This window comes from Myripristis murdjan, chromosome 24, assembly GCF_902150065.1.
Source record: "Myripristis murdjan chromosome 24, fMyrMur1.1, whole genome shotgun sequence".
Lineage (NCBI taxonomy): Eukaryota > Metazoa > Chordata > Actinopteri > Holocentriformes > Holocentridae > Myripristis > Myripristis murdjan.
In genome coordinates, this window is record NC_044003.1 from 25616987 (window position 1) to 25640438 (window position 23452).

The 23452-nt window shown below is 43.1% G+C and overlaps 1 protein-coding gene across 1 annotated transcript in view; it reads left to right on the plus strand.

The window, feature by feature from the left end:
- The window catches only part of tmem200a (transmembrane protein 200A), an 18872-nt gene extending 1254 nt beyond the window's left edge, over nucleotides 1–17618 (plus strand). The window contains exons 2-5 of the mRNA XM_030047774.1: nucleotides 10167–10304; nucleotides 11189–11517; nucleotides 12625–12788; nucleotides 13570–17618. Coding sequence (XP_029903634.1) covers nucleotides 10174–10304; nucleotides 11189–11517; nucleotides 12625–12788; nucleotides 13570–14706 — 1761 coding nt within the window. The 5' untranslated portion in view covers nucleotides 10167–10173 and the 3' untranslated portion in view covers nucleotides 14707–17618. The remainder of the gene's footprint in view (nucleotides 1–10166; nucleotides 10305–11188; nucleotides 11518–12624; nucleotides 12789–13569) is intronic.
- Nucleotides 17619–23452: the final 5834 nt, after the last annotated feature.

The following is a 23452-nucleotide window of genomic DNA, read 5'->3' on the forward strand; positions in this document are numbered from 1 at the left end:
CTGTGTCAACATCCAGGGTCACTTATGCAGCTAAATAAGTGACAAGTGACAGTCATAATGAGAGCTGGTCCACATGCATGGATACAAGGCATCAGGACGGGTGCAAACAGGCTTCATTTGAAGTACACACAGAAAAATAAAGGTGCCACCTGGAACCAAAAATGGTTCTTCAGTGTGATGCTGGAAGAGAAGCTCCTCTGGTGCCACAAAGAAACTTTCAAATCAGGGTTCATTAAAGAATCTTTTTTTCTAAATGGCTCAAATGCGCCCAAAGAGCCGTAAAAACAGTTCTTTGAGGAACCAGCAATGGTTCTTCAAAGAGGAAAGTAGAGAACCTACATGGAAATAGCAGTTAATTCTCATTTCTTTAAAAAAAAAAAAAAAAGGTACCAGAACCAAAAATAATTCTTAGATCATTTCGCAAAGAATCTCTAAAGGTGCTTCAAAGATCCGTCAGAAAAGTTCTTCAAGGTGGTGGTGAAATGGTTCTTCATATAACTTCAACACCAAAAAAAAAGTTTAAAAAATTGTTCTTAGTTGTTTCAGTGAAAAATCCTTTTAAATTTTTGTTTTTTCTTCTTTTTTTCTTTTAAAACCAAGACCATTATTTTTCTGTGTGCAGTATAGGCTGAATATTCTTATCACACCAGCTGCTTATCACACCAAGTTCACCTCTGGTCACTTGGCCAGGGCTCCCCAAATCCTTTCATGCCAGGGAACCCTGTCTAGATAACGCGCTTAATCAGATTTTGTCCCACCCTGAGAAGATTTTTGTGGTTTTCTAAGTGTATCTGCCGGAGTCAAGGAGAGAACATTTAAGAGGATAAAATCAGATCAGGCCTCTTAACTTCTGGTGAAACTCAATTATTTCTCAAGTTGCCAAGGTCTCTAAAATCCTCTCACTGACCTACGAGGGGGTCCCGGGACCCCACGTTGAGCACCACTGCTCTCGGCTACTACAGCAGGACAGCCGGAGAAAACTCGCGCCTCGAGATGAGAGTGAGTGAGTGACTGACACTTGGGACTGCGAGGAAGAGGGAATGAGTCATTCTCCTGGAATCAACAGAAGGCTCGCTCCAGTACATACACACACACACACACACACATGCACATGGCTGGCATGAACAGTGGATGATTCAATTCGAAAGCTATCTTAATTTATTTGAGTAAAACTAAATTTATCACACATGAGACGGAGAAATCGGCGCACTGCGAAGGATGTAAGGCAAACAGCAAAGGTGTGAGAAAAACATTGTGATGAAACTGACACTGCATTCATCAAAACATTAGCAAAATAATAAGAAAAAAAAAAACCAACAAGACAATGCAGGATTTGATAGCTGAGAGCTACCATGGAGGAGAAAAAAAAAAAGTGTGTTAAAACGTGTGATTGCGTGTTCTGCGGAAAGGTCAGCGAGCAAATGCATAGTGACATATTCTTCAGATTGATGACTCACCCCTGACCACGAGTCCGTAGGAACAAACTCCTGTACAGACGCTCACTAGCTCTCTCTCTCTCTCTCTCTCCTTTTCTTTTTCTCTGTCTCACACTGTCCTGCACCCACAAATTCTCCCCCTCGCTGTTTGGCCCTCATCCTCCTTCCCTCTCTGATGAGATCTGAATTCCTCCTGAATTTGAGATTAAATAATGTCTGCATGAACCGCCCGTTTTTTGCTCCCCTCACCAAACAACAATCTGCTTCCTTAGTGAGCTGCAAGACCAATTTTAGCTCCAGAAGGACACGGGGTCACAGTGGAGGCTTCACTCGGCGTATCAGGCTCATTTAGGCGTGCAGTAATCCCAGGAGCCGGCCCCGCAGTTAACATATTTTCAGGCCAGTTCTACTAATACTGTAGCTAATTCTCTGACTCAGGGCCAGTTCATAATCAGTGTAACAGTAGAAAACGTAGAACTGGTGAGTCTCCTAATCACTAGCAGCCTTGAGAACAAACTCTTGGAAAATCTGCAAACTGCTAGTTTTAAAAAAGTCATTTGTTGCTGATGCCATGACTCGTGGCCCAAAGGAGAGAGCGCATATTCTAATTTGAAGTTTGTACTGGCAAGTTGTGCCAAAGCGGGGACAGCAGCTTCCAAAACATCAGGTGTTACTGACATGCAAGCAGACGCACTGAATAAAACATATATCCTCGACATGTGTTTGCATTTTTCTATCAATCAAGCTGCGCGCTCGTCTATCTTTAGCCTCTTCTGCCTGGCTTGATTCAGCATTTGACGATCACAGGAGGTCCCGGAAAGCCAAGCGTCTCACTTTCCCGTCATCTCAACTTTCTCAAGGTTGCTAAAAAAAATAAAATTGAAAAAAAAAAAAAAAAAAAAAAACCACAACTCAATGTTTGGATGTTCCTCAGAAAACAGAAGTAGCTGTGATCTGCCAGTCAAACCAAGAAAAAAGTGTATACATTCTTAAAAAAGTGATTTTCATCTGACATGTGCGACATGTTAAAGGTATAAAAAATTAAAAATTAAAAAATAAATAAATAAAAGCAACAAGATCTGGGTTTGTGCAGGCAGTAGAGGGGTCTTTAGGATGGCGGGATGGCCAGGTTCACCTTGTTTAAAGGAATATTCCAACATTTTGGCCGAAATAACATAACCATTTTTCCGACTTACCCAGACCACTTCTGTACGTCCAGTGGTTTGTTTCATATGGTTAGCATTTCACGTTAGCTTAGCATAAAGACTTGAAATTTATGGGAGTCATTAGCCCAGCTCTGTCAAAGTGAAACAATAAACCTTACAGCAGCACTAAAGCTGTCTTATTTACACAGTGTATCATGTGCATTTGAAATACACATCTTGGAAATAAAAAAAATGGTATTTTGGCCAAAATGTTGGAGTATTCCTTTAAGCATCCTCGAGCAGGACACTGAAATCTGGGCAGTCGGGGTGTCAAGAGTCCAGGCCACAGCCTTGTGTCATTATCTCCCTCTCTCTGTCGACTTTCCTGTCACAAACTGTCTGGTGAGGCAGACATACTAGAAAAAATATCTTTAAAAACTGACACTTTGTTTTTTTTTTTTCATATTTTAGCAGGAGGTTTGACAGTAACAGGCTCACAACCAAGATCTGCCCAGAGCTGGGAGATCCAGGTCAAATCTACACGGCACTATCTTGAACTATATGTGTAGTAATATGATATAATACTATTAGTGGCCTTAAGTGTGCTTTAAGATTTTATTTAACTAAAGAGCAGAAAAGTCAAACCAAAATATTGGATTATAATTACACACTTTTCTCAAACAAACTGAACACAGTTTTGTCCTTGGCCAGCCGTTTTGTCACCGTTTATTTTTTACTTTGCCTTCTCCTCTTCCGTTTTGTGAAACAGTGACGTCCAGTACGTGGGCTCGGCTTGTCGAGCGCTTTAATTTGACTCTGACAATAAACAGCCGCTGTATTCCTGTGCTGCGTGTCGACAACAGTGTCTACAACAAGAAGTGCAATTTCGTGCGGATCAGATTTCGTTTCCCAGCGCCAAAGTCCTCGACTCGCACGGTAATTACCATCAATCCCTGCAATTTTAACAACCAAACTGCCTTCCAATTTACTCAAAAACTGCCAAGGAATAAACAACATCTCGTCACAGTAATCGCAGGAAAACCGAGTGCTGCAGGCGCTGAAATAGCGTTCACCAGGTTTTTTTTTTTTTTGGAAATTGTGTTGCACTTTTCTCATCTTTCCAGCGTCTGACTGGTGTGGATTTGAGGGGCTGCTTCCATGTTTACCTCCCAGCTCCTGGTCTCATGCCAGATGACATTTGCACCAGCAGGAGGGGGTCTCTCCCTCTCTGTCTCTCTGCATCTTTTCTCTTCATCTTTATCTTTGTTGCCTGTCACTCGCCCGCTTCATGTGCGCCGAAATGAGCGCCATCGGTGTGTTTTTCATTTGCTGTTACGGTTCAGCCTGAGTTAACCTTACCACAGCCGCCTCTGGTATAAATAGCAGTGCGTGACACATTGAAACTATAATGGGAGTCATAAAGACTTCCAATATTTTATCTCTTCCCCGTCCTCCCTCCATCTGGCTCGAAGCTCTCTCTTCTTTCTCTCGCTCGCTCGGTGTGTGTGTGTGTTATATCACTCAGTCCCCTTTGTCCCTCTTCCTCCATCTCTGTCCATATTAGATGCCTTTCTCCACAGCGCGTTAAGCACACAATTCACTGAAGTGAGTCATTGGAGACAAACTTTTCACTGGTCTTCTCGAGTCAGAGAAGGCCTTTCTGGGGTTTGCAGCGCAGATCAAAGAGCCTCCTCCGTTCTCTCTCTCTCCGTCTTCCCCCTCTGGCTGTCTTCTTCTGGTGCACATGTCTCGCTTCTTCACTCCCTTCCCCCTACCTTGATTTCTCTCTCTCTCTCTCTCTCTCTCTCTCTCTCTCTCTCTCTCTCTTTCTCTCTCTCTACCACCTCCTCTCATTTTCTCTCTCCCTCCGCTCATCTTTCTCCACCATGCTCTGTCCATCTCTCTCTCATGTGGACTTTACAATTGTGGAATCGCAAACCACAGAAACAAGATGTTTACACGACTTAGCGCTGCAGTTCAAAATGCTGTTTTTTTCCCCCCCCTTTTCCCACAAGAACCCTCCACACGCGCTCTCAGCGTCTGCCTCGCCCTCTTGCTCCTTCCCTGTTTTTTCTGTTTTCTCTTTCACTCTATGCCCCTCTCCCAGGTACTTGCCCCTTCTCTCAATTCAAGTGTTTTTTTTTTTTTTTTGTTATGAAGATGAAGCAGACATACAATCACAGCCTCCCGTTCCCCTCTCCTCCCCCTTATTGGCATGGATGAGAGAGAGTGAAATGATGCCAAAACACAAAAAATGTATTTTTCATAACACTTGAATATGAAACACATTGTCTAAAGACATCAAAATAACAACAAAAATAAATGTTCAGCTCCTCCACCCTCTCTCTCTCTCTCTCTCTCTCTCTCTCTGTGTTGTGCCTCTCTCTGTTGACAGGGATTTGTTGTTGGTGTTATACCTGTCTTTCCCATGAACACATCTGGTGGTTGCTATAGAAACTTGTCACCTAGCAGCAGCACATGTTGTTGCTATAGGGACAAAGCATCATGTGACATTGCCTATAGAACTGGTAACTTGTCATTATCATGCAATACAGTGCACCTCCCCTCGTGATGCACGCAGGCAATTTCATCAAAGGCGGTCCAAAGCGACGCGAGACGCTCTCGGGACGATCTCTGTCCTGAAAGACGTGACCTGCCGCTGATGTTTGGGAACATGGAACCTCTGCATTTTAGTGCAGCTTCTGGCAACAGCGTGAATCTTTTTTTTTTTTTTTTTTTTCCTGAAGGGTCTTACAGTGATTTATGAATACTAATTCAAAACTGAATGTCAGTTAAAGCTGTGAAATACAAAATGAAGCAGAGGAATTCAAACCGTCCGAATTGCAACTGGTATTAGGTGGGAAATGCTGAAATTAATATTCATCGAGCCTGTGTCTCACAGCCAAGTATTAAAGAGCCATTCCGGCGTGACCGGAGATGCTCATGTCTCACATTTCCCATCCCTGTGGTGTTAACTGTGTTTATATGTATGTTTTTAAAAAAATGTAAATCAGTTTTGCAATATGTCTCTGTTTCTTTCACCCACATTTCATCCCAAACAGCTTGCAAATCTCTGGGGACATTTCATTTGGCCTGTAAAAGTAATCCACAGGATGTAAATTACTGATGTACGTTAGTGATGCAAGTTACATCAAAGGGCTAATACGAGGCTATAAACTTAATAATATAAATAATAATATAATAAATAAGTGTAGTTCATATTTATGCCTGTGCCTTCAGTATGGGAGAGCTGAGACGAGATGAGACAAGAGGGGGTGGTTTACTTCTGCCAAAAACGCTCTAATGAAGGAAGATAATCCATTACAGTCTGTGCCAGTGGCATGAGAATTACACACACTTCCTGTCTCCTAAGCGGGTGTGGTCGCCTGGTTCTGTGTTGCAGGGCCAGGAGATAGCGGTGAGCTGAAAGAGGGCAGGTATGAAACAAACTCAAATTCAAAACTTTTCTCTTTATTTGTTTCTCTGCTCGGGTACGACTTGTGAAATTGGAGCGAACAGATTCAGGACCTTCTGCTCGCCTTCGAGGGTGGGCAGGGGCAGCAGTGTTGAGCCCACAGGACGCAAATAGAGGAAATGACTCAGAGTTTAGCTGTTCCCACTTCTAAACCATCTCTGCCTCTGCTCTCTGCTTGTAAACAACACACCGTTTCTGGTTCGTGACCGGCGGTGGACAAAGTATACAACCCCATCACTTGAGTCAAAGTATAGACACTCCTGGTCCAATATTACTCCACTACTAGTGAAGGTTATTTTTTTCTTGAGTTAAAGTACTGGAGTACTTGTTTTTAAAAGTGCATTTTAATATCAAGGCATTGCTATATTGTTTTTACAATGCATTGACAGAACAGAACAACATGGAACTGATGCATTTTATTTTGAAAGTGGATGGATAGCTGGATGACATATTTCTGCTTTTATATAAACCCAGTTGTGATTGTTTTTTGTCCTGTAAGAAACACAGTGTGTGGCCAATCACATTTTAGAAAAGACTCCAAAGCCGCGTTTAAAAGTCATGAGTGGCAAGAACTTGCACAGAAATGTCTTTGAGTCAAACGTACGATATTTGTCTTTGAAATGTAGTGGAGGAAAAGTCACAAGCTCAAAAATACTCAAGTAAAGTTACTCGAAAAAAGGACTTAAGTAAATGCACTTCACTACTGTCCACCACTGGCCAAGGCGTGTCCGACTCCTGTGTTTCCTACAGTCCCTCCATGGTTTTCTCTCCAGTGTCTATAAACCGTGAGCCAACAGTCTCTGCAGTTCGATTAAGACAACCCTGTCAAGCCAACATGAAAATCAAATCTGAGTGCTGCACCTTTAGTCCAAAAAAATGGACAAATCAGGCAGATTTTATCCAATTATGGCACTTCCTTCTGTTCAAGAAATACCCTGCAGTACTTTTCAATATACTGACATGTTTGCAGGGTTGCTTGCAGACAGGTAGATATGCCACGGTAAGCCAATGCAGGTGGACATCAACATTACACACTTAAGTCTTGTCACTGGAACCAGTTGAATTCTCTGAAGACAAAACTCAGTGTTTTCTGAATAAATATCACATGTAGGCATTCCCACCTGTCTGGCCTCACAAGTGCGCATGACAGCCCCTCTGAGCCCGTATCCTTGCGCGGATTAGTTTTGCTCTCAGCCTGGTGAGCATGATAAATTAATACGAGCATGCTGTGTTATTTCAGAGTTACAGCACGCGTTCTCAAAGCCTTGGTGGACGGTTACTTATTAGGCCGGTGTGTCTGTTACCATAGCGTTTCGCTCTCTCTGGTCTATTTGTTTCTGACTCTCGTCTTGCTAAGAGGACAGATGCACTTGACTTGTTTTCTGCCTCTCCCTTGTCATCACTTGCAAGAGGGAGCTTCACTTCCCTCTCCTTTATTCTCAGCCCTTGCCACCATCTCCTTTTTTTCTTTCTTTGTAGAGGACAGGTTTTAAAGCAATTTTGACTTTTTTTTTTTTTTTAGCCACTGTTTTGTCCCTCTCCTCTCAATGCACTCCATCTTCATCTTCCCAAAGTCACCTTTCTCATCCCCATCTTACTTCTCTCCTTATTTTGTGAAATCACACTCTTTTCTCCCGTCTCTCTCCTGCACTCTCCTCCATCCATTTCTCTTTCCTTTAGTAAATGACAGGAATCTCTCCCCCTCGTCTTGTAAGACTGTGTGGGTTCTGCCTGACACACACTAAAAAGTGGAAGGAGCGAAGCGAGAGTGAGTGAGTAAGAGAAAGAGAGAGACAGAAAGAGAAAGAGAGAGAGAGGGAGAGAGCAGAAAACTCGAGAAAGGAGGCCGGCTGTGTTTGTCCTTGTGTGATTCACCATCTGTGGTAAACCGCTCTCTTAAAACCAGTATTAACAATAAAATGATCGACATGAAAAAGACATTAAAATGTGTGAGAGAGACAACAGAGGGTAGGAGGAGAGGATGACTCGCCTTGTTGTGTGTGATTCACAGTCCCCGTTCGAGCGCTAAAAGCATTATCCGATTTCGAAATCTTAAGGGAGACTTCGCTGCCTTTGAGAGACGTACAGTAGAAAGACCTGGAGGAGGGAAAGGGGAGGTTAGGGAGAGACAGTGACCGAACGCAAGAAAAAGAAATTAGGGACAGATTAAAAATAGATCTGAAAGGACAGGAGGTGGGTGGAGGAGAGAAAGAGGCAGAGAGAAATAAGATGAGAAAATAAGATGTGGGAGAGGAAAGGAAAATAAGGGGAGGGGATGAAAAACCATCTTGGGTCACAACTGTAAAAAAAAAAACAAAGACGGAGGGTGAGCAATGGGAAGCGAAAGTGAGATTTGCAGATGGTGTACTCTTAAGGGAGAAATAGAGTGATGAGAGAGAGAGAGAGAGAGAGGGAAAGAGAGAGAGAGAGAGAGACAAAGGTCATGGGTGTGTTCTTGTTCCCATGCTAAATCCGTTTTATCCTCTGTAAACACACATGTACACAAATCCACAATAATGACACAAAAGCAAAGCAAATACTGGGCAGCACATGAAGAAATCCAAACACGATAACTTTCTAATGGAAATCACGCCAAAGTCGTATTCTACCAAAAAGCGGCACCTCACAATGCCCCGCTACCAAAAAGGCACACAGGTTTTTCCCACCTGTTTGGTATTTGGATGTGCTTGACCTGCGCTGAGTCAGGGCGCAATACAGGGTGTGTTTGGAGAGATTAAAACAGTGTGGTGCAATTTTGGCATGAAGGATTACCGGGATTTGCGTTTGTGCCGCCCGCCTGCTCAGACCAGGTCAGTGGCCATTGATTCAGAAAAACAGCATCCTAAAAAATTACAGGCAAATTCACCGATGCGCCGCCAACGTATCCAGAGCGAATGTAGCAACAAGGCACCTGAAAAAAACAACAAAAAAAAAACAAACAAAAAAAAAAAAACAGTGAATTTGCACCAGCCAAATGACCTCACCAGAATTTGACTCGCACTGGAATATCTTTGTTGTCCTTTCACGTTGGGTCGCCGGATTATGCAGCATCTGAGATTGTCTGCTGAATCCTCTTCTGAACAGGACAATGTTAATGTTCGTGTGAGCCCAGATTAACCGCCATTTAAACCCAAATGAAGGCTCCCAAAATAAACCCGCATTCTCTTTGCTTTAACAGCTATTAATAGTAAGCCGTGCAGCTGGCAAGAGGAGACTGTGATTCATGTAAACATTGTCAGAACCGCAGCCCCTTGTTCCAATTATGACAACAACACAAGTATTAATAGTGCAAATGATTGATAATGATGGTTTAAAAAAAACAACAACAACATACAAACCTCAATTTAAATGAAAAAATGGATTTAGAAATGATACGCAAGAACTAAAAAAAGTAAGTCAGTATGTTCTTTTTCTCTTCCTCCTGTCCATCTTGATACATAAACACACAGGGATGCTGCAATAGACAAACATCCCATAAGTGTGTCCAGTATGTGTTTATATCTGTACGCCTCGCTCTCTTTAGAAAGGCTGCCACCTCTGACTCGCTCTCCCACGTGCCGCTGAAAGAGTTTAGACACTTGTCACCTGTAGCAAAAAGCACTGCTGTGAGCGCGGCGCCGTGCTTACAGGAAAAACATCAGCTCAGACAGACGGAGCGGTAATCCTTGGAGCCGGCCCAAGACCGCACGACTGATTGTGAGACTGACCAGAAATCGCTGCGAAACCTGAGGCGATGCCTTCGAGACGCTCCTCTGAATGTGAAGTTTGTCAGACGTTCCGGCGTCAGGGCCCCCGGGACACTTTGATTATGCGAGACTTCATTTGCATATCCCTGGGTTGGGCTGAATGTGGTTGTCAATATGTTTTTTTTTGTTTTTGTATGTCAATGAGAGTGAATATGTCTGTGTTTCTGTGTATGGAATATGCACATTTCCTTTATTTGTTTTTCTGTTGCATCTCCTCTCCCTGCCAAAGACCCAATGAGCTTGCAAGATTCACTCCACACACACACACACACACAGAGCGTACATGCTAGACACACAGCTGATGTTAGACTTGTCATCGTAACCTACGTTCCTGCATGTGTATGCCTGTGTGTGTGTCCTGCAGGTTAAGTATGACTGCGGCTGCAGGTGTGCTAACAGGCTTGGCTAAGCTAAAACGCCAAGACTCCTCCCGCTCTCAGCACCGTCCCGTACAAGCCCTGTCCCCCGGCCTGGGGAACGCCGGCCAAGAAGCCGCCCCAAGGTGCTCATATTTTGCTTCTTTGGCTTTGTTTTCATACGCTGTACATGCAGTATTTAACCAATTTTATTATCAAAGAATATACCTTTTTTTTTTCTTTTTGGCAAATGAGCTGCTGTGTCAACTTCATTTTGCACGAATAAAGTGCTGGCAGTTTCATAACGAAGTGATTCATGAGCTCTGCTGCTTTTGTGATGATGCAAAGCTGGCTTGGATTGTTCTCTACAAAAGGCGAATACAAGTGCTTTAGCAACCTGTGTTTAGGGCTGGGCGATATATCAAAATGATATTGATATCGATATTGATATGAGACAAGGTATCATCTAGGATTTTGGATATCGTAACATTGTGATATGGTTAGAAACTGCATTACAGTGAAGGGATGCAGTTTTCTGAACTTTATAGACTGTTCTCGCTGATGTGTTATTTGTCAAAAAATCTCATTTTGTAAATATGTTGTGACAAAATATTGACCTAATGTGACAACAGTCATCCCTATGGTGTCATTGCAATATTGATATTGAGGAAATATTGTCTTGTTTGATTTTGTCCATCGCCCAGTCCCACCTGTGTCCATTAGTAGTGGATGGTACAAACCAGCTTTGCATCATCAGCATAGGTTACTGTATACTGAACACACGGATTTAAAACTGTCATCAGTGTCCTTGATGCACTGTAATATGTTTATTCTGTGTTGTAATCATGTATTAATTATTTGAAATATTTCTACTTGTTTTCATCGGAAAGAGTAAGTGTTAAGCCGATGAGGTAGTGTGAGGAGCCGCTTTGCATTTGTCCTTTTATACTGTTATGTAAGATCCATGACAAAAAATAAATAAATAAATAAAACTGTTAACTGATGTTTTATTTTTTTCCTTTTTATTTAGAAAGAGGAAGCGCCGCGCAGATGTTGTTGTGGTGCGCGGCAGGCTCCGGCTCTATTCTGCCTCTGGGTTTTTCCTTTTCCTGGGATTAGTTGTCCTGGCAATGGGGATTGGCATGGCAACGCTGGGTTATTGGCCACAGAGCGAGACCAGGGCGTCAACCAAAGTGGCCCCTGGAGCTGGAGGAGGATCCAAGAGAGAAACCGCAGGAGGAACCAAAATGTCTGCCACCGGAGGCAAAATGCCATCTTCAGGCGAGGCGAATGGCGCCAAGATGGCCGTCACGGAGGGCCATTTGGAGATTAACTCCAGCTCAAGCCAAACTGTACAAGGTAACCGAATGGAGGAACAAACTATTAACCAAGCATTAAAAGTTATATCCACAACTGAGAATGAATAAATAAATGAAATGCATTGCCATTTCTGTTCACAGTTACCTGTTTTGCATATTATGCTTACGTCATGTATCTCATGGATTAAATTTGATGAACATCAGGTAGAAGTGTTAATGACTATTTTATTGACATTCACTTAACCCTCCTATTATGTTTAAGGTCAATTTGACCCTAGCCAATGTTTAACGTCTCTAAATAAATGATTAACATAATTTTTTTTTTTTTTTTTGCTTCATATTTTGAGTTTTCCTAATGTAATGGGCACTACCGGGTAAACATGAAATTGACATGATGATATGTTTTCAATGTCCTGTACACACTTTGAAACGCATTGGTTATAGATAACAAATATAAAGCCATTAAAACACCAAAAATTAATATTTCTTTCCAATTTTAGGTCAATCAGTGAGATTTTATGGTGATTTGCATATTTTTCCATAGTCATGCAATAGGAATACTGGATGTATAAGTGGGGTTTGGGGGGGAGTTATGTTTTATTTAAAGGACTATTTAGGTCGTCAACAAAGAAACATAAAGTACTTGACACATAAACTTTGGTAACAATTTTAGTTATAATAATTTTGTGGGGGTTTAAACTGCTGGGGTCAAATTGACCCCAAACATAAAAGATGTTCATTAATTTGAACATAACAGGAGGGTTAAAAGAAGTGGTGGAAAAAACTGTCACTGACATCTGACAATTATAAATCATCTGCTTAAATTCTTATCTTACATATTACAACATTCTATTTGCTTGTGACTTTAATTTTGTCCTTGGTTGACATGTTAGCGCCACGATGCTGCTCTACTGCTATTAAACTAAGAGGCGGTAATTCTGTAGCAAGTGATCTCAAGAATGACGGGCGGAATGGGCAGTGTTGTGAAAGGTGTTGTTCCATTTTTGCAGCCACCAGCGCATATTTGCATGAGAAAAAGGAGCATCTCTGAAAACTCACTCTGTCTTATTTGTAATGCCGCTCGATCTGTCCTTGTGTCTGCACCTTGTTTGTCTGCATTTGTTCGCACCTCCTTTTATGTATCTAGATAAGCCCTCCGTGCAGACGGGGGGTGTCCTGACCCGGTTCTTGGAACAGCATCGTCATTCAGAGAGGATGAAGATGCTTGGACCCTTCACCATGGGCATCGGGATTTTCATCTTCATCTGCGCTAATGCCATACTACACGAAAACAGAGACCGAGAAACTAAGGTATAAATCAGCGGATACACACTTGCAAAGACACATTAACATACAGACACAGACATGCAAATCCACACAATATAAATTCCAAAAAATAATGATATCTTCACCTTTATCTCTAGCAAGAGCATAACCCAGCAAAACAGACACCAGCAGACAGTGATAGAAAATAGAATGTAACTGGAGTTGCAGAAGTTGGTTTAGCACCAGAAAGACAGATTTTAATTAGATTTCGGAAGTCTAGGAGAAGGACCGCAAGCCATTCATTTAAAGTCATAAATAATGACAAAACTACCATTACCTTTCCAAAATGTTAAAATATTATTTATTCAAACATGTCCTCTATTGTCCTTCCTCTCCTGCATTTCTCATCTCCTTTGTTCTTCCACTCTCCAGGTAATGAGGGGCATGTACACCACAGTCATCAATATCCATCATCTATATATAACTAACATGCAGATCAGATTGCTTCCACCCTCCTCTTCTTTCCTCCCGCTCTTATCTCGCCAATTTTCCTTTTATCACATTTCCTTTGCTCTTTTCCCCTCTCCTTTCCTCTCGAGTCGATTAATCCTCTTCTCCCTTACAGATGATCCTTGAGAAACCGCAAGGTTACAAACATCCCAACAGAGACGCACAGACACACACACAGCAAAGCAAAAGCACAGCAACATTATTACAGTAGCAATCCCGATAATCAGAGGTGATCGAAGGACACATGCTCGACTACTACTACTGCTAATACTGCCATCATTGCCACTGAATGTAACAATAAGTCTTCTCTCCGTAGGTAATCCATATGAGAGACATGTACTCCACAGTCATTGACATTCATCGCCTCAGGCAGAGAGAGCGAAAACAACACCATCATCACAACGGCTCCTATGGAGGAGAACCCGGTGATCTTCGGGTTCCCAGTGCTGAGAACCTCAGCGCAGCCCGGCTAGCCAGCAACACCCTCCTGGCCTTCTCCACACGCACCGGGAACAGCTCTATAGGAGGGGTCGGAGGGTCTACAGAGGAAGAGGAGGTGCTCTTGGGAGAGGAGGAGATTCACAGACACAGGGAGCAGGCTAAGTTGGACTATAGCTTGGCAGGACTCCTGGCACCGCTCTACAAGGATCGGCCCCTTTGCGGTTCAGGGTTTGGGTTGGCTCACTCGGATTCGATCCACCACCAGTGGTCTGTGGACAGAGAGAGGGAGAATGGAGGCCACCATGCTCGCTCCATCGTCTCGTCCTCTCTCTCGGCATTTACGCTCCCTGTTATCAAACTAAATAACTGTGTCATTGATGAGCCAGAGATGGAGGCGATCACTGAAGAGGAGCGAGGAGGGGAGAGAAGGGACGGGGAGAGGTCACAACCTCTCGGCTCCATGGAATCCCTGGCTGTTCCTGTAGCATCCGTCGCCAAGGCGTCTAAGCCGCCGGGCTTGCACCGAAGTAACTCTGCCTCCTCTTCCTCTCACTGCTCCTCGATTTCCTCTTGCTCCCTCTCCCCGGCTCCCTCCTCTACCTCAGGCTGCTGGCTCTCCCCGGGAGCGGCAAGGAATGACTTTGGCTCCAACTCCTCTTTGCACATACTCAGTAGCCATTCCAAATCCTTGGACCTGGAACGCGGACCGAGCATGCTCAGTGTACATCCCGAGCAGCGCAAGCACCCCAGCTGGCCCCGCCTCGACCGTAGCAACAGCAGCCGTAGTAACAGCAGTAATCGGGGTAGCAGTAAGGGCTATGTCCGATTGGAGGACAGGGAAGACCAAGGGGAACGGCTGCTGGACGTGGCACCTTCGGTGATGGCGAGGCGCGACTATAGTAAGAGAGAGAAGCTGCTAATGATATCGAGGTCGCATAATAATCTGAGTTTTGAGCATGATGAGTTCAACAACAGTACCCTGAAGAGGGGCAGCTCTGAGACTCGATTCTGAAGACGTTCCAGATCCTGCTCCGTACGGTTGCTGAAGACATGCTCTAGATACGTTCAGTAGTTCTTTAAACAATATAACCATGGTTGTACAGAGGGTTCTTACGGGGGTAGAACACAGGGTTAAGCACGAGTAGGTTGGTTTTGAAGACGTTTTTGAGCTAACAGGGTGACAGAGAATAGGAGACCATCCTTCAACCAAAGGGTCTGGATTTAAGCCCCATGTCAGCAAGAGTCTGCCCCGCTGAAGTGTCCTTGAGCAAGACACTAAACAGCTCCCTGGGGGCTGTTCTGTAGCTGAGCCTGACCTCTGACCTCCACAGCGAGGGAGGCAAGCAAGGAAAGAATTTCAAAACTAGAATCAATAAAATATATCACAGAGGTGTTTCTAATGAGGCTTTAACAGGTTTTCAATCCTGAGACAGCTCGAGATGAGGAATTAGGATCGATGCTGTTTCATAACAGCCTATCTTAAGAATTATTGATGCTGTTTTTACAGGGTTGCAACAAGGTTTCACTCCAGCAGCTGCTAATGAAATCAAAGTAAATCTGCAACTAAAACTTTGAACAGAGGAAGTTGAGAAACTCAGTTTTAAGACTGAAGGCTGTACTATATATGGTCCTGCTAATTTTAATGTCAGTCCCCAGACAGTTCCAGTAGTCAGTTCTTACATGACAGTACTGAGTGTGAGGAGTTTAAAAGCACGCCCTTGGACAACAGCTCCTTGTCAAGAAGAGGCGCTTTGACAAAAGACTGAATTTACTTTGTCTGTTGGTCTTGACAGGGTTATGAAGGCTAGGTTTCAAAATAGAGTTCAGAGAAGATTATCTACTTTGAGATCAGCTTCTAAAGGCTGTTTTAGGCCTGGTTCGAAAATACTTTTAGTTATAAAAAAACAACAAAAGAAAAGAAAACAAAAAACAGCGTTCCTTACATGGTACATCAGACATTTCTGACAGAGTTACTCGGAGTTTAAAATATGACCATGACAGCAGTATGCTGGAAAGATGAGAAGGTCTGGGACATTGATTTTTTTAAAAAAAGTTTTTACAACTGATGCTGTTGAATCGCTTGTCTTTACACAGTTCTGAAGTCATTTTCACACTGCGTTCAGCCTCATTTCTTAGTGGCGTACTCTGGGTTGTGCAACTCTGTCTAAGTCCCAGTTCAGCTCTAGGCCAAGCAGAGTTAGCTGCAGATTTGTTGGATTGATAACAGAGCTCAAGAATAACTTTAAGAAGGAGCCCAAGCCCGACTCTTAGCCTCACCCCAAGAGTAGGTCTGTGTGAGAATAAGCAGTGTGAAAAGCACTTCTGCAATGTAAACTGAGCTGATGAGATCGGTAAGGGCATGATAAAGGGAGGACGGCTCAAAACACCAAAGGAAATAGATATTAATGCGTATTTGTTCTCAAGGTGGCTTATGTTTGTGTGTGTGTGTGTTTGTCTGATTCTCAGGTAGTTGTAGATATGATGGATCCACACAAAGTGCAAAATCAAACAAAGCCAGTTACCGACAGTATCAATAAACAACAGCAGAGGGAAATGGGAGTCACAATGTTCGGTTTCAAAAGTGGTCGAGTGTAGTCTGAGCCACAGGGGAGAGTTTGTCCTTGTACTGTGCTCACCATGTTGCTGTCCTCTCTGCAGAACTAAGTGTTGGCTGCAAATGTGTAACAGTAGCCTCCATAACATTACCATGGTGAGATGCTTACCAGATGCTTAACACCGGCCATGAAGCAGGGCTGCCGAGCGAACGTGGCCGCGATTGAAAACGACAGTGCACCAGCTCTGTCTCCAACTCTGCACTTACTCTACTTCTTGTAAAAGACCTTGATTAGACTTCACTCAGGATATGCGGTCTATTATTCATACAGTACTTCAGTGCTTACTATTCAATATTAAAGAAAGGTGTGATATTAGAATATTTATAGGTTATTATGGGACGGGAAGTCTGATAATGCAATATTGGAGAATATTTTCACAGTGAATCAGTCAACAAGAGAGGATGAAGGCTGAATCAAGTTTTAGGATGTCAGCCACTCAAAGGGGCTACAACGAGACCAGCACTAGTTTGCCTCCAAGGCAAAGAGCCAAATTTTCGCTCAGTTGTTCTTTTTTTTCTTCTGTTTGTTCCTTCACATTCAAAAAAACAATTCTGATAAATAAGTCTGGTCGAAGGGCTGGTCCCAAAATAACACACAAGCAGGAATATCTTAGAATGAGACTGATAGCGCAAATACGACAAATCAGTGTGTAAACATTTATAATCTCATTTCAACTTCATAAATCCAGGGAGTTGCAAAAATAAAAGTGGGAGTAATGCCGATTTATTCTGCAGTCCTAAAAAAGAGGCTGTGTCATTTTCAATCCACAGATCCATGGATCAAGTGACTTCTTCTGTTGCTTTTTTGAGACTATTTACCATGTGGACAAATCAAAGAGAGATGCAGTAAAGACTAAATCGGAAAAGTGAAAAAGTCAGCAACATGTGTCAGTCTATGTTGCTAGAAACATATTTTTAGTGTGTGTTGAGAAAAAGTGTTTTGTCCCTGACTGGACACACGCAATATTGGAAATGGGTCTTTGTTTCCAACCATGTAATGTCTTTACAGTCCATCTGTACCTGCCGGGATGATGTCTCCTTATAGCTCAATATTACTGTACCATGTATTAAACTGTTTTTTTCTTTTGGTGAGTCAGCGACCACAAAATGCTGTCATTTTTGAAACACACCTGTAAATGTAGTTTAGGACAACATCCTGTGCTACTTTCAATGCAACACATGAACAGTAACACATATCCGTCATGTGTTGCCGCCCCTGCAGAGCTTCAGTCATTGGTTTCCAATGCAGGGATCCAATTCTGAAAAGGAAGTACAGGAGTTTATGAGTCGCTGTCCGAGTTTATCCCTTGTCTCAGAATAAAATTAATATTTTCACTGAAAGATATTTTGTGCTAATCTGTGTATCTGACCACTAACAGAAGTTGGTTCTTTCGCATGCCACTATCTCTGCAGAAACATCACATTTAGACACATGCGCTCACACATGGGAGCTGTACAAAAAGTACAGCCAGTCTTGCAGTGGCTTGTTTAAGGGCCAACAGTACACAGAGTGAGGAATGGCATGTCTTGTTCATCTCCAACCCACATAAAACACACAATCTCCCAAATAAGTCAGAGGCTCTCATATCCATCCAGTTAAGGAATGACCAATACTAAATGTTTTCTATCTTCTTAAATGCTATTACATTTATTAAAGAGCTGGAGCTCTTATCCATGACATAATATGTGTGTGTAAAAGAAAACAATTCAAGACTAAAATGTGAAACAAAGAGAAGAAACCAGCTCTCCCTCTAACCCTTTGTGCATCTTAAATCTGCTGAGATTCCAACAATGTATTAACTATTGCGTTTCTAGATTCTCTCTCTCTCTCTCTCTCTCTCTCTCTCTCTGTCTGTCCGTCTGTCTGTCTCTCTCTGTCTTTCCCTCCTTCTCTTTCAGTCTGCTGCTCTGGCATATGAAATAATAAGCAAAGGTCTGGATGAGTCATCATCAATTATCTTATGCTCTGCAGCTCTGTGGGATAACGACTCTCTCTCTCTCTCTCACACACACACACACACACACACAAAACAAATGCACACACACACACACACACACAAGGGTACATCATGAAAGCATGCGTATGTATGTATATATATATATGTATACCTCCACATATGCAAACATAGACACAAACACATACATAATCACAATGGTATGCACACGTGCAGACACACACACACACACACACACACACAATTCAAAAGCAGAAGGCTGATTACGCTGTCTCAGTCTCTGTGGTGTTACCGTGGGAACAGATCATAATCCTAACCCTTTCTGAAGGCAGTGATACACAGGCAACATTTTTAGGCAGCAGAGATGGATGATGTCGCCTACAGTTAACATCAAGGCGCTAAAACTCTTTTGGTTGTAGACTTTGTGTTTTGATCTCAATAAGTATTTGGTCGAGAAAAAAAAAAAAAAGCACGAACGAACTACAATTATATCGCCCCGCTGAGATTCCTTCACCGCCTTTTCTCTTTCTCAGTCCGAGTGGAAGATGTTGAGTCTGAATGCAAAATGAAAATCCTCTCTGCACATGCAGACGGGTTGAAAGAGCATCATCAGACTGGATTGTCTTCAGCGGCTCACCGTTGCTGCTTAAATCGTGTTCTGCAGGAGAGTCTTGTTGCCAGGAAACATTTGGATACATTATTGACCTTGTGTCTCAGTTTTTGTGCCTTTTTGCCGGGAGCACAGCCCTTCCATTTTAACCGAGAGACTCATCACCTAGTCGATCGAGACCTTTCAGAAAGGTCTTGATCAGAGAGACCCAGGTTCTTGTTTTCGCTGAAACTTACATCAATGGAGAAGCAGCACATTATTAGCGAGATTTTACCTCCTGGATTCTGGCTGCTGAGCCCGTCTCCTTGCTTGCCCATGTTAATAGGTGAGACAGATGGCTGAATAATTAAAACAACTCAACAAATTGCTCCAAATGTTCCATTGTTTGCACTGCAAGAAATCCAACGAGTCCAAATGGAAGCGCCTTCGCTCAGTAATCCTCGTATTTATGCTACAACAGGTGGTGCAATCAAACATCGATTCTCTTTTTCACATGGACACACCATGACTAAACAGAGCAGCACATGCACTTCATCACGCTGTGTATCATCTGGATATCTGCTCCGTCTGGAGCCAACGTGTTACGGAGAGACAGCTTGTGCCACCTCACCTCCTCTCCTGTGCCGCACACCTCACAAAGCTGACGGACAAGGAGAACGCTTTTTTTTTTTTTCAAGAAAATCAGTCACTATTCTGGATATTTACACAAAATACCTCAATTTACTATACCCTTTAACGTGTGCCCAGACATTTAGCGTAATAACATAACCACTGATTGGTCTTAATGACGACTTTGAACACCGACAGTGTCTTTTGGTGAACGCAGGCCAGAGTGGATTAGGCAACAGTGAGCACGTTTACATGCACACCTTATTCCTGTATTAACCGGAATATTCGCAATATTCCGGTTGCGCACGTGTCATGTAAACACGCACCGAACCCGATTAAGGTCATATTCCGGTTGGAGAGAATTCCGAATAAGCCCCCTGGAATATTCCTGTTCCAACCGGAATATTGGGGCATGTAACCACCTTAGTCGGAAAACTCCCCGAACCGGAATATTCAGTCACGACTGCGCATGCTCGACTCACAAGGAATTCTGTGGCGTCTTTGTTGCTATGGTTACCTGCAAGCGGGGAAAACGGCAGGGCGAACAGCAGCAAGAGCCAGGAGACTGCAGTCCGCCTTCAGCTAATGAAAGACTTAAATATCACGGAGTATATCGATTTGAGAAAACAGAAATAGAAATAACGACAGAAGTAGAAGAAAAAGAAGAAGAAGACGACGAAGAAGACTTCTTCGTCTGTTTTTCCGGCAGACCAGACGCCTATACGCGTACTACGTTTACATGCACACCATATTCCGGTTCGGGCCAATATTCCGGTTAAGGTAACTGCGCTGCGGCAACTGGAATATTCCGTTTACATGTTACTTGGCATGCCCCCGTGTTTCGGCGTATTCCACTCTCTTACGTAATGCGACACTCAGCCGCAGGGGGCAGCAGTACGCGTATAGGCGTCTGGTCTGCCGGAAATACAGACGAAGAAGAAGTAGTAGAAGAAGAAGCTCTCGCTATTTCTGTGTTTTCTCCCATCGATATCCTCCATGATATTTAAGTGTTTGATTAGCTGAAGGAGGACTGCAGTCTCCTCCTCACTCCAAAAATGCTGACTCTTGCTGCTTTTCGCCATGCTGTTCGCCAGGTCGTTCTCCCCGCTTGCAGTAACCATAGCGACAAAGATGCCCTAGGATTCATTGTGAGTCGAGCATGCGCAAACGCGACTGAATATTCCGGTTCGGGGCATTTTCCGACTAAGGTGTTTACATGCCTCAATATTCCGGTTGGAACAGGCATATGCCAGGGGTCTCATTCGGAATTTTCTCCAACCGGAATATGACCTTAATCGGGTTCGATGCGTGTTTATATGACACATGCGCAACCGAAATATTGCGAATATTCCAGTTAAAACAGGAATATGGTGTGCATGTAAACGTACTCAGTGAAACTTGAGAATTTGGAAGACTGACACATGATCAGGTGTATCAGCAAAACGCATGTAAAATTAAACGTTAAACATGTCATCTCTATTCAATCAATAGCTGTAAAACATTAAAAACAACTCAAAAGATAGACAAGGAGTGCTGTAGAGTGTGTCCCAGTAAAAATGAAGGAACATGTGTGTTGTTTGGCTGTGGATATCAAAAGGAAATTGTTTTTGTTTTTTTTTGTGATAAATAATCAATCATCAATAATCAATCTGGCTGTCATAAAATCTTCAAAATCTTCAAGCGTGTACACCGCTAAGCTTTCAGTTACAAAACTGGAATCATTGAAACATGGAGTTCTGCATTTGGGTCACTGAAAAAATGATGTATAAAACAGTATTTTGTGTCTTTTCCTGACTGGGAGGGGACGAGGCTCACAGAGAAAAAACATCAGCACAACCGTCATCAGTAAATATCAGTTGATCACCTATTTATATCCACAACATCAATAGGAAAGAATGACTTTGAAGACCTCAGGCACAGGTAAGCTATCCCAGGGGGGTAGGAGGGAGAGAGAGAGAGAGAGAGAGAGAGAGAGAGAGAGAGAGAGGGAGAGAGAGAGAGTAATTTCATTTTTCCTTTTCTCCCAGTAATAACAGGGTTTCACTTTCATTCACTTTGTGCATCTTTCTCTATTTTGCACATGTGCGTGCGAGCTTCTGCACTCTGAAAGGTAAACAGACAGAGTGTGTGTGCGTGCATTATGGCCCTATGCTTGTGCCGCTAACAATAGCAGGGGTGTTGGCAGCATACAGATATAATCAGTTAATAAACAGGATAATTACAGCGACGCATCTGGAGGGTAAACTGAATGGTTTGAACATAATGGCCGCCGGAATTGCAAAGCGCAGAGGCATAGCTGCCACAGATAAAAACAAAACACAGCACTTTAGAAAGAGCAGAAAATACTCCATTATTCAGAATATTTTCCAACACCCGCTTTTCTTACTTCTGTCCAAAACGTTAAATTGAGAGCAATGTAGATTTAGGTAATAACAGTGTAGATTAGTCTAACGGCTTTGCTCCATATACCTAACAGATGTTAGTTTTACGAATGGAGTCTGACAAGTGCTTTCTAAACGTGTTGGCAATCACTGATACACATTTTAGAGGGGAAACCCTGCTGTCAAAGGCCATTTTCTTCAAGTTGGAACACCCAAACGCCGCCGCCCCAGAGGCTCAACGGGCTGAAGGTGTGTGTGTGTCACGTGATGCACTCACAATGCTGCGCCTTCAAAAGCAGCTCACGTTGTCAGTGGATCAGGTTGACCCTTCCCTTACCTTTTCGCTGAATCCTGTGAAATTAAGCAGAAAACAGTCCAATCACAATGTGTGTCCTTTAAAAGAGTTATAGTGATAGTGGCAGTGTGTGTGTGTGTGTGTGTGTGTGTGTGTGTGTTGTGTGCATTTTGTGTGTCTCTACGTCTATCTGTGTGTTTGTGTGCTGACATGAGGCAGCACTAGGGGTGCCAGCCGCGTTGCCATAGCAGCCTGAGCTGTGTTCTGGACCCCTGCCTGAGGAGTCCCCCCACACACACATACACACACACACACACACACACACACACACACACACACACACACACACACAGAGCTTTGAAAACAATATAATCATTAATTGCCAGCCATTAAAAGAGCACATAAATAAGAGGAAAATGGAGCAGCAATCCTCAGTTTGATAATGGACAGATCAGGTCAGCACGACCTATCTCATGTGCTTTACTCGAACTCATCAGCTCTCTGATAACGAGGAACAAGTGTGGAGAGAAATGATGCAGTGATATGAAAATATATTCTTTTCTATATATAGGCAAGGCAGACGTCCCTCTTTTCCACGCCTGCTTCACTATCGCTTTGATACTTCATACATCTCAGGGGAAATTGTTTGAAAAATCCTGCCGCGCACATGGAGGATGGGACTTCTATCATGGCTACCGCTGCACTAATGCAAGATGAAGGACAAGTGCCTCCAGGAGCATCAATATGAGGCAATCGTGTGCATGCAAGGTCGAGTGTTTGAACGCTTAATTAGAGCGCACAGTTTTCCAGTGAGTAAATGTATTTATTTTGAGTCATGTTTGCTATGACAGTAATGTCTACAGTGTCAACAGGAGGAGTGCAGATCCCTGCCAGGCATATCTTCCATTTTCTCATTCTCTCTCGCTCACACACACACACACACACACACACTCACACACACCGCTCAGTGAAGGCTGTTTTGCACATCATTTTTTAGTTGTGAAGCATCAGGCTATGTCAGCCCCTGGCTGACAGATTACATCAGCCTCTGACACTTTTTACAGTGTTTTTCTCCCTGTGAGTTTGCTCTGTCTTCTCTTGACTTTCCTCATCAGCAGTGTGTTTTATGAACAATAAACTATAAACTTTTCACCTGCAATTACAGTGAACATGGAGCGAACATGGCTACAATAGGATAAAAAGAATAACAGGCCAATTGTATGCCAGTAGTATGAGTGGAGAGAGGGAGAGAGAGCTAGACAGTGAATGAAGAGAGGGAGCAGAAGTAGTGAGA